At 33.6% G+C, this 12,205-nt stretch overlaps 1 protein-coding gene across 1 annotated transcript in view; it reads right to left on the bottom strand.

The window, feature by feature from the left end:
• The window catches only part of LOC149906585 (uncharacterized), a 46,719-nt gene continuing 34,514 nt past the window's right edge, over window positions 1-12,205 (bottom strand). Inside the window, exons 5-6 of the mRNA XM_090104276.1 lie at window positions 9,338-9,557; window positions 1-786 (exon numbers count right to left, since the gene is read on the bottom strand). Coding sequence (XP_089960402.1) covers window positions 704-786; window positions 9,338-9,557 — 303 coding nt within the window. The 3' untranslated portion in view covers window positions 1-703. The remainder of the gene's footprint in view (window positions 787-9,337; window positions 9,558-12,205) is intronic.

Below are 12,205 nucleotides of genomic sequence, written 5' to 3'. Positions count from 1 at the left end.
GTTTAACCCGTACAATAATTCAGTGTGGTACGTATTAAATCGTATTAAGACTCTCACACTGGTACGTTTATAATTTTAGTGTGCTGTGAATTTTTACAAAAGAATATTAAAAGTACAAACAAATTTTTATTTTCATACGACGGATAGGAAGATACACATATATTTCATACTTTATAAGTCATACGCAGCAATTTTATAGTGCATATAGTGACAGTATAGTCTAAAAACTTATTATAGACACGTCTAAGGAATTAGCTAAGACAGTTATAACTCGACTAGTTAGATTTTATTTCGTTTATATTTAATATCTAATAAATAATTTATATCTTGACATACATCGACATATAAATAAGTTTTGGTATGTACAAAAAATAAGTCATGTATGGTTACCAACTTAGCGGTAAACTTGTGAATTAAATTCATTATAATACATACACCCAAATATAACTTACTTTATAGTCACTTATAGCCTAAGAGCTGAAATAAAATAGAACTACTGATTTAATTCTAATAATTTGGCACAAGAATAAACGTTGTATTCTTATCTATAAAATTATTGAGACATAGATATAAAGCCAATGTTGTGTTCCAAAAGGAAATATTTTTTTTTTTTAATAAACAGCTCTTAAACTAGGAATGACGTTGAGGCCGACCCATTATCTACATCCTTATACTAATATCACCACCACAGTCAAACTTAGCCTCATAAGCTCACCTTTGATAATTCTTTTAAAGTCCACAGAACTACACACACTAATACATTTATTGGATTTTCCATATTGATACCTGAAACAAAAAAGGCATATTATTAATCTATAAATATTATAATCATGATAAAAATAGTTATTAAGTTATTCTCGAGATTTTATTCGAGATTATAAACAGAATAACATGTTACCAGAAAACGTAGAATAATAATAGGGTTTGCATATTAAGTGACTATATTATTTCCAAGACAAAATAGATACAAGACTAAAACATGCTAAAACGCTTTACTAAGCAAACAAAAGCAAGCTTATATTTACTTTGTTCAAATCCCACTTTCAATCGCAATTACAATTAGAATATTAACATTTAAGACGAATTTATGTCTTATATAGGTATCTATATTTAATCCATAATGGTTTAGAACTTTAAAAACGTTCGATGCCTTCTACTACCTATACATTTAAATTATTATTATAATGACCTGTTTAAAACAAAAAGTACAAAGCAGTCATTGACCCATACGTTTTACTAGCTTTAATCATGCAACCTACATATTCTCGTATACGCTGCATTCACGAACGTTTAAAAATTTAGTCGGATTAAGCACTTAAATTAACTAAACCACTGCACTCTAACATAACTGAACATAATTACCCAGCAGTAGCTTTTATAAATGCAATGAAATTGCATTAACTCCACGTCACTATTAAGTTATTTTCATGTGGGGCCAAATTAAATGGTTGTACTATTTGGTGGCAACTGGCAGCGTATGCATCTATACATATAATAAAATCGTAGGAAAGTCAAAACTGTACATTGAATATTTTTTTAAAAGAATACTTGATCCATGATCTATAATCGATATAGAAGCCAAAAATATAGTTTTTAGAATTTTTGTCTGTTTGTCGGTTTGTCTGTTTGTCTGTTTGTCTGTATGTATTTCCGGGCTAATCTCAGAAAGTACTGCATAGATTTACTTCAAATTTTGCATGAATATTCCTAAGAGGTCGGGTGAGGATAGTTTAAACATATTATCATGATATCACCTTCGCGGGAGGAGCTGTGAACCTTTATTTTTCTTACATATTCCGTGTACTACGACAGCGTACAATCTAAAGACTCATGTTTAAATGTTGGTTTCGAGTAAGCCATGCTATTATCTAGCTTTACAAAATAAAAACTATGTCATTTACGTAATTTGGGCAGAGAAACAGTTTAATGAATTTAGTAGTATAAAGACAAATTTGAAACAGCGCCATCTATGAGATTTCGTAAAAATCAAATCAATTTACATGTTATCACTACTGAACAACTGTTGAAAATTAATAATTTAAATATAATCATGTTATTTATTTAACTCTTTAACCCATATCTTCCCTTCCCTATAAGGTGCGCTTATATTTCGTGTGAATATACTACATTTTTAAAAGTGAGGGTAGATGTTTATTATTTTAAGTCAAACTAGACACCATTACAATTAATCTAATATTGATTGTGTTCATTGGTTACATTTTTAATCTTCGTGTTTTATAAATTTATAAAGAATAGAAAAAATTCGATCACGAGGCGGGACTCGAACCCACATAATTTCGTGATCGAATGTTTCTATTCTTTATAAATTTATTATTTATAAATTTATATTTATAAAGCATTTGAATAAATAAATAAATAAAATTAAAATAAATGTCATAAAACCAAAAATATCAAATTCAATCTTCGTGTTTTGTGAATTTTCACCATGCGTTCCCACAAAAGGTAAGTTGTTACTTTTATAGGTATTTATTTTTATAATGATAGCAATTCATGTTTTTTATTGGTTTTATAATGGTTTTATATTACACTTTTAGAATGAAATAATAAAATGATGAATTCTTTTTGACTTTTACAAGATTTTGAGGTGCGTTGGGAACAGTAGTTTGTTGATAAAATTTTATATGTAAGTAGTTTTTTTTATTGATTTACAATTATTAACGTTTGATTTTTTATTTACAGATTCAATGTTCATAAAATTATATCGCCTTTGGAAGACTATTTCTGCTGACAATTTTACAACAACACTTGAAAATTGATGATTTGATGATGAAGATAGTGGCAGCAAGGATTAAGTGGAAATTAGTAATCATCCGCTTCGTCAATTTTTGACTGAAGTTAATGTCCAACGTATGGTTCAATCATTGGAAGTATCTCGGGTAATTTTGGAGGATATTTTTCAGGAAGGAGAGGAGGGGCAGCCAACCACATATCAAACTACTACGTTTTAGTACCGAAAAAAATGTTATTGCCAAATGAAACATAAATTTTGCACTCACAACTGTACAAGTTATGATTTTTATTCTGACTTTGCTGTTATCTGATTATAATATTTATCGTTATGGCTATCGAGGTACCGACCGTACTGGGATGAGAGTACATGATATTATACCTACTCATCATCCAGGATTGCTTAGAGCATTTTCACACTGAAAAAGATGTTTTCTTTGAATCGTAGTTGCTTCATTTATGTATTTTTAATCATTTTACATAATATGTTTTATATTTGCCCATTTTCATTATATTTTATAAATAAAATGGAACCAACATAACTTTGTTACGTAGGTTTCTCTATTAATAATCCGTAGGCATATTTTCCGAGCACCCCATTTAAGGTGCGGTCCTGAAATTATAAAAAGTTAATGTATACTTTTGCCTAATATAAGCTCAAGATCATTTTTAGATAAAAATAACAAAAAGAACTTATTTATTAAAATTTAGTAGATAAAAGAAATTATGTTACGATTTTATAAGAAAACACAGTATATTTATTAGGCGGCGGTGATCTCTTCCAGGCAAAAGATATTCATCAGCTCAATAAAATTGAATAGTTGTTGTTAGTTATTCTTTAAATTCACTGATTGTAATGAGCATTTCCGCATGCAAGTTGTATCGTAGTTTAGATATATCATAGTTTTGACTTTTGACACATTACAGTTCCAACAAAACCCTCAAATTTTTGAGCAGAGTTGAGCAAGATAATTTAAAAAATGTGCTGTGTTAAGTATTATAGAAAAGGTTAGTTCGTTGATAATTATCATTTCTTCATCATTTACATGGGTGTTGTTAAATGTTAGTAAAAATAAACTTTGACTGTTAATACTTTTGTTCAGTATTTACCTGTATGATTTTTGCTTGGTAATTAATATGTATATTTTCATGTCGTATAGCTAATTATAAACATAAGTGTGATGTGAAACTAGCTGGATTTATTTTTACACACTCACAGCCATATATTTTATATTAAAATAGTGTAAATCATAATATTTTTTCACAATTAAAAATATTTCCTTTTTTCTGATGGTGTTGGCATCGAATTAAACCGCGCTGTCGTTTCGTTCACTAAAAGTGATGTTATGAGGACCGAATATGTAGCCGCCTCAACTTACGGAAACGAGAGTAACCTGCGTTGTCTGTTAGTTATTGTATAGTCGAATTTAACGTTACATGGAAATTGGAATCTAAATATATTATGTATACTTAGGTATATTAAATCTGTACATGAAATATATTTCCTAAATAACTATCACGGGGTGATTAGGGATCGACACTGATGCCAAAGAAGCAAACAGTAAAATTTTTGTCCGTATAACCGGTATAGAAACAAAAACTACTCGACGGATTTAAACGAAACTTGGTACAATTATTTTTCATATTCCTGAGCAGAGCAGTAACTCCATTTTTAAGCTTTCGTCGCGTGTGCAACCTTAATGGTTAAAGCTACACAGAAATCATGTATTCAGAAAGAAATGTTCTCCTTATTATATAAAAAATATCTCCCGACATCATAAATGTCTATCTTTTATGGTTGACTCACAATAACACGTGTAACTTCCGATAGCTTAGGAGTTCGAAGCTTTCTGATTATATTTGTCTATAACACTCTCAGTCCGTTTTAACTCAATTTTTATTTTCATGCATCAGTGCCACCTAAAAAATCTTTATCTCGAAATTCGAGCAAAGCTAAGAAAATGAGAAATAAGAGTTCTCAAGAATCGTTAGAGTTATACTCTAGGCCGAAAACAACACGTGTTATGCCGAGAACCTGAAACCGCTTCACAACGAGAATTGCGGCTCACAGCTGACCGCGAACGGCATGTACTATCCCGTGAGACCGAAACCTTCACTGAGAGGGTATAACGTCTCACAGCTGATCACGGCCGTCACATTTTATCTCGAGAATCTGAAACTTTTACTCAATATGAAGACCGTTTGACAAATGATAGGGTGCACCATAATATTATTCGATCTCTTGAAGATGAACATGAGCATAAGCAATGACTAGAGTAGGGACGCGAATATTACAATTAATTGAGACAAAAACGATTATTAAGTTTGTTTTATGAAAGATTAAGAATTGAAACTATTCGGTCTCTGGAAACGGACGAATAGCGAGAGGCCCCTCTTACTGCAGACAGATTTCGCATAGTCTTAATGACTTAGAGGTAAACATAGAAGATCAATCTACGAATTCGGTGGTGGGGTCCGACAAATATAAAAGTGGGTTTTCTTATAACCTCACAATTGATTACAGATCATCTTCTGTATAGGCGATATTAACGTAGTATGTTATTTTTGTAATGCTTTAAAGTGGAGTAAGGAGTCGGCTTTCGTTTGAAGATACACCGGAACCTTTGAAATCACTACTTTTAGAGGAACATGACGTGCAATCTAAACAGTTCTTAGACAATATTCGCTCTTATAGTAGTGCGTTTCAAATGATCCTTTGGTGCTCAACAATTATCAGAAGGTCCTTTCATGCTTACTTTTAAGATACAAGGTCAAGTTTACCATTTGATAGGATCCCTTTTGCCTGAAGGCCAACCTAAGTTTCTTTAAATATATTTTGTATTCGACTACAACGAATAGTCGAATACAAGAATTATCAATATTTCTCGAATTTAAAACTGAACTCATTTCACAATTTTAGAACATGTTTCATCAGGTTTATTCGTATGTATGCAGTTTTAAATCGACATTAGAAGCTTTTCCTCAAGATGGTGATATTAATATAAGATTGTTATAAATGTCTATCGGCACTCAGGAACTCCCTGGGCGTGTACAACCCGGTTACAATATCTGTGGACCTGGCTTCGATGACGTCACGTCGCGAACGCAACGAAATTGAGCCGTAATGACGCGCCCGCGGGCGAGCGCGGGGAGGTAAAGGGGAACGGGAAGGGGCTCCGCATTCCAGCGAGGTCCACAGATATTGTAACCGAGTTGTATAACGCCCAGGCCACAGTATTACAATTTTTCCTACAGCAGGGCGACGAATGTATTTTCGCATAGCAAAGGAGGGGAACTCGCGGGGGGTCAAGTGACGCGGGCCACGTACCATTAACATGCTTAGTTTGTGGTACCGAGCGCGAAAGAAAGTCATCGTGTTTTTGTTTTGTTACTATGTAAACTAACGTAATTTAATACTTAGGTACATATTCTATAACGGTGCGCTCAAACTGTTAATCTACATTTAATTTAGATTATTATTTGAAATACTAAGTAATGTAGAATTTAAATCACATTCCTTCATGTTTTCCTCAGATTTTCAATTTTCTCCGATTTTAAGATTTTCAGTGTTCAATTTTAATTTTTTTTTTTTTTTTTTTTTTTACCTAAAATAATGAACCTAAGGTATCATTATTGAAAATTACGATCTAGCCCTTTACTATAGGCTAATGAGTAATATAAATCTAACTTAATTTGCTAGGTATAGTATGTCTAAGAATGTGTCCATTAACACTTTTCTTAATGTCTCTATTTAAGGCGAAGACACTTTGTTCATGTGTTCTTTATGAATAGCACTCACTATATTACACTGACACTTCACTAAACTAACTCAAAAGGTTTTGTCCTTTTTAGTCTTCTCACTATGTCCGTGTTGTCAAGGAGCTGGATAGCCTCGACGTTCACATGATGGTGAAGTCTGCGTTCGTGAGCTTCGGCGTTTTTTTTAATTATGTCCGTGACGAGATCTACTTTAAGGTCCCGATGTAGGTCGTCATTTCTAATGTACCAGGGAGCATTCACGATCTCTCTCAGCACTTTATTTTGGAATCGTTGTATGATGGTGATATTACTTTGTTTGGTACAGCCCCAAAGCTGACTACCATAAGTCCACAAAGGCATAAGGACTTGTTTATACAAGAGTAATTTGTTTTGCTTTGAAAGTGTAGAATGCTTGCCAATTAGCCAGTACATAGCCTTATAGCGAAGCTCTAGCTCCTCGCGTTTCTTTTTGACATGAGCCTTCCAGCGAAGCTTTACGTCTAGAGTCATACCCAGGTATTTCGCTGTATTTTGATAAGGTATTACATGATTATTTATGTATACCGGATGATAATTTGGCTTTTTGTTTGTGAAGTCTATGTGAATAGATTTAGACTCATTGAGTTTTACTCTCCATTTTTTCGTCCAGTCAAAGATCGTATTAACAGCTGTCTGAACTTTTTCTACTGCTTCTTCATGAGTGTCACCTGTAGCCATTATAGCTGTGTCATCCGCAAATGTTGCAATGGTGTTGTTCTCTAACTCAGGAATATCGCAAGTGTACAACAAGTACAGAATAGGACCCAGGACACTTCCTTGCGGTACTCCAGCTTTTATAGGCTTAAGCTCTGAATATGCATCATCTTGTCTTACTCTAAACATACGTTGTGATAAGTAAGACTCTAAGATGTCAGCAAACTGTTTTGGGAGCATATTTCTTAGTTTGTATATAAGCCCTTCGTGCCATACTTTATCAAATGCTTGCGCCACATCCAAAAATACCGTGGAGCAAACTTTTCTTTCTTCTAGAGCCTTTTCAATTATATTGGTTATCCTATGTACTTGATCTATTGTAGAATGGCGTTCTCTGAATCCAAATTGGTACTCAGGAATTAAGTTTCTTTCCTCGATTATGGATTTTAACCGTTTCAAGAAAAGTTTTTCAAATAATTTTGACATGATCGGTAGCAGAGAGATCGGCCGGTATGAAGTAGTCTCATGTGGCGGTTTACCAGGTTTTGGTTTTAATGTAGTTAAATTTTATAAGAGACAATTAAGAACATTCAAAAATAAAGTGTCACGTATTTTTTTTAAACGACGAATGACCTAAAACGACGTAATCGCGGACGAAGTCGCGGGCAACAGCTAGTAGTTTTATATATATATGGTAATTAAGGGTTTTAATTTCTTTTGAATGGACAAAGAGTATAGTTTTAATGCATTATGCAATGTATCTAATGTGTACACTTTAACTCTGTGTGGACTATAAAAAAACTTCTATTCTCTCAAGTGCTGTAGCTTATTTAATTAGTATTTATAGTAACTCAGAAAGTCATTAAACGTTACTATATATTTAACAATATAAATATTGTTCTCTAGAATTTTCTAATCGTAAACTAAAAGTAATTTCAACACAAGAAAAGAAAAACAACAACCTTTTCTACTGTTAGTACCTACGAGCCTTTATATTTCAGGACAATTTCCAGTCGAATCTAACCTTACATCCTTAATTAAAAGCTAACTTCGTTTTTACTAAAAAGGATGTAATACAACATAATATTCATAGGAACATTCTCGATGCTACTTCACGGCGCTTATCGCAAAAAACTTAGCCGGCGGACGTGCACAAGCGCAACCGTATGTTTCCGTCCTTTAATTAAGAGCTATTAAGTGGCCATCTAGCGTTCAATGCTACTGCATTACAAGTGAATAGACGCTCCATTCATAATAAATTAAGACATCCGCTTGATAGCGGTACGACTATTTCTTTGACGTTGTCGTGTGTTTGGTTGATGCGAAATTAAAAACTTATGGATTTACTTATGGATTTATTATTAATAATAATTGTGTATTATCCCAGTGGTTAAGTTCTTAAAACTATGGAATTAATAATATATGAATTGTAACGTTTATAACGATTTATTCGTCCGCTTTAAAGTTTTTTTTAAATATATTTCGTTAGCTCTAAATCTTACGTAATGTGACAAACGTAAAATAGTTCACTTCGTTGAAATTCACTTGTGGAAATGAAGTTATAAAATCAGAGCCCTTTTTCCAAACTTCGTGAAAAAATGTAAGTTTGTAAATTTCCAGCATAAATTTCCTTTTTATATTCACCAATGTTACTTTTTATGTAATTCAAATCTAAATAACTTCTCTATTTTTGTATTTCCAATTTGGTCATATTTATATTTGAATGGAACGTAGACATGTAAAAGAGTTTATTACGCGAAGAAATTTACTTCGTAATAGTTAGGTTTCCTTTGATATTCTGTAGAATATGTTTTCAACAGGCTTCAATGACACTCGGGGGTTCAAATACATCAATTTACTTCAGTTTATCTAGCTTCACCACTAAGGGGGTTCTGCCTACTAATATAATATAATAAACTAGAAATTATGAAATGAGAAAGTATTGATGTTTGTTACTTACTCTTTCACGCGTATACTACTGAACGGATTATGATAATACTGCTGCATATTATATGCAGTTTGTGTATCAGACTGCAGTTTGTGTATCAGAATAACACATTAAAGCTCTGAAAATACGTACCTGCTTTTGTTTTTTTTCTAGCTAGCTATTCTATCAACATATTCGGCATGTACATACCTCTATTCGACACATATTTCGACAATTGGGTACGCGAATACAGCGTTATAATCGCCGAAGTGTCGCGCACGACCGGTGGCTCGACCATGAGGATCGCTTCGCATCGCACGCGTAACGCTCCGCTCTCCGCCGGCGGGACGGACACGCGTAGCACTCGCCATGATGCGCGTAGACCCCCCGGCTGCGGCGCGCTCAGCTCCGTACGGTGCCATGGCTCTGGCTGTATACATATTAGATTATAGTTAACTGTAAAACAGAAAAAAATGTGTGCGTGTACTAGAGTACACACGTAAGAAGTGAAACTTCTTTATGTCCTTATTTTTCAAAAAATAATTTACGATATACAATATTAAAGAAATACGTTAGTCACACGCTCGTCGCTACCAACTTAAATATTTACACCGGCCGCTGCTGCAATTCGCTCGCTTCGCTCGCTCGGCTCGTGCGGTAGTTCAAAAGTTAACCTAAGATGCTCGTCGCTTCGCTCCTCGCTACCTATTTACATATTTACACCGGCTGCTGCTGCAACTCGCTCGCTTCGCTCGCTCGGCTCGTGCGGTAGTTCAAAAGTTAACTTAAGATACTCGTCGCTTCGCTCCTCGCTACCTATTTGAATATTTACGCTGGCCACTGCCGCGACTCGCTCTCTTCGCTCGCTTGGCTCGTGCGGTAGTTCAAAAGTTAACCTAAGATGCTCGTCGCTTCAGATAGCTACCCTGAAAATTTCATTTAATTATTCAGAAGGCTTCAATCGAAAAATTTAAATCTAAATGTGGTAAGTGCAAAAATTGAATTAACTTGATGATCATTAAAACCAATAAATAGGTGTTTAATTACCAGAATTTTTTAAAATAACCCCGCTGTTGCTCAATGCAAGTGCGACATCACCGTAAAAAGTTGTCTTTTAAATGTCTGAATGCCCTTTTATCATTTTTAATGGTTTCTTCTGCTACTATGAATTTCCGGGTTATTTCGTCCAAATTGTGGCAGTCTCTCGTCTTTGTAGTATCCCCAAGGAAAAAAATCAATAGGGTTTATGTCCGGGGACCGTGTAGGCCAGGCTAAAGGGCAAAGATACCCTGAAAGATGGATTGGTCGTTGCAGCCTGCGCATGCGCCGGTGATGCCTGCCTTAAAGCCTGGCCTCCACGGTCCCTCGACCTAAACCCCATTGATTTGTTTCAATGGGAATACTAAAAAGACCTCGGCTACTTGAGAAAATGCCACAATTTGGACGAAATAACCCGGAAATTCATAGTAGCAGAAGAAACCATTAAAAATGATAAAAGGGCATTCAGACATTTAAAAGACAACTTTTTACGGTGATGTCGCACTTGCATTGAGCAACAGCGGGGTTATTTTAAAAAATTCTGGTAATTAAACACCTATTTATTGGTTTTAATGATCATCAAGTTAATTCAATTTTTGCACTTACCACATTTAGATTTAAATTTTTCGATTGAAGCCTTCTGAATAATTAAATGAAATTTTCAGGGTAGCTATCTGATAGATAGAGCAAGTTTTTAAAAGTCAAACGGAAAACTTTTTTTATGTGATTTTATTTTTTTACGGGCCCTTAAAGTGGTGAACATATTGGGTAATTTTATCTTTCTTGCCATTTAATTCTTTTTTTTATTCCATTCAAAGATCTAACGATAGTAAATGATACCATACTGAATTGGCCTATCTTTCAGCTAAGCACACAAAAAAAATCAAGCATCTTCCGCAATCATTGACGTCAGCATGAGTGAAAATATCATCGTACTCGGCGATAGGTGAAAAATTGAAAAAAAACGTCATAACTCCGAAAATACGAAAAATCGCATAACATACATGGGGGTGATTCGGATAGCCCTCTAGGTCCTCTACCTCTCAGCTTCCGTTCATCACTACTTTTTGGTACACCCTGTATAATAAATTGTAATTGTGTGTAAATATAAATAATATAATTATATATATTATATTATATAAATTATTAAATTAAATAGATACCATAATTCCACCCACGTGTTAGTGTATTGAAAAATACAATCAAAAAGTGAGGTTAATCATAAATAACTTAGAAAAATAAATACCATTATTACACCTAAGTATTAGAAAAATAGATTTAATTACTTATTTATTTTTTTATAAATTCACTGGAATTAGAATTAAAACAAACCCTTTGATTTTGCTGATCACTTTAATATAACATGTATATAGTCACGAGTACGGCGTAACGCAAAAATGTCACGCGCGCGGCGTAACGTAACGCAAAAATGTTACACAAAATTTTTGTCCACCCCCGATAAAGAAGTTTCACTTCAATAATAAATAGCATATGTTATTAGGTAGAGGCATTTATTAAAAGAATAACAAAATTGAAAATTACACTCATTTTGATGCTATTTTCGTATTTCGTATGTCCCACATGCAATAACAAAATTTAGAGGGTTATTAGTTCAAATATATTTATAAAATAATACGACAAAGGATCCGAATACATGTAGACAAGGTTTACATAGCAGCATACAACGAATCCGCTTTCATATAGCAGGATTATATTAAAAACGTCAGACTTAAATCCAGAATATATAGCTCCACTTCTAACCAATGTTCGTACAAGACAAGTGACTAATCTCCTAACTCATCTTCACACGATTTTCAACGTTACCTCATTCAAAAACATGTCATAACCGTCGAGTTATGCATACATCAAGTGGCTATCAGTCATCGATAACGCTGAGTATGTGCCGGCTAAGGACTATTACATGAAATATGTACCAACTTTTTGAATTTTAATTTTATCTTATATGCGGTAAATATGCTAGTAGAGAGCATGTAATATTTTATGCATAATATGTTTAAATTAAGTATGTTAGTTTTTGCA

This window comes from Colias eurytheme, chromosome 8 (genome assembly GCF_061535395.1).
Source record: "Colias eurytheme isolate Ceu_HAF_F1 chromosome 8, ilColEury1 Martin Lab GWU primary, whole genome shotgun sequence".
In the NCBI taxonomy this organism is placed as follows: domain Eukaryota; kingdom Metazoa; phylum Arthropoda; class Insecta; order Lepidoptera; family Pieridae; genus Colias; species Colias eurytheme.
The sequence above is the reverse complement of the archived record's forward strand: the minus strand, read 5'-3'. Positions and strand labels throughout refer to the sequence as shown.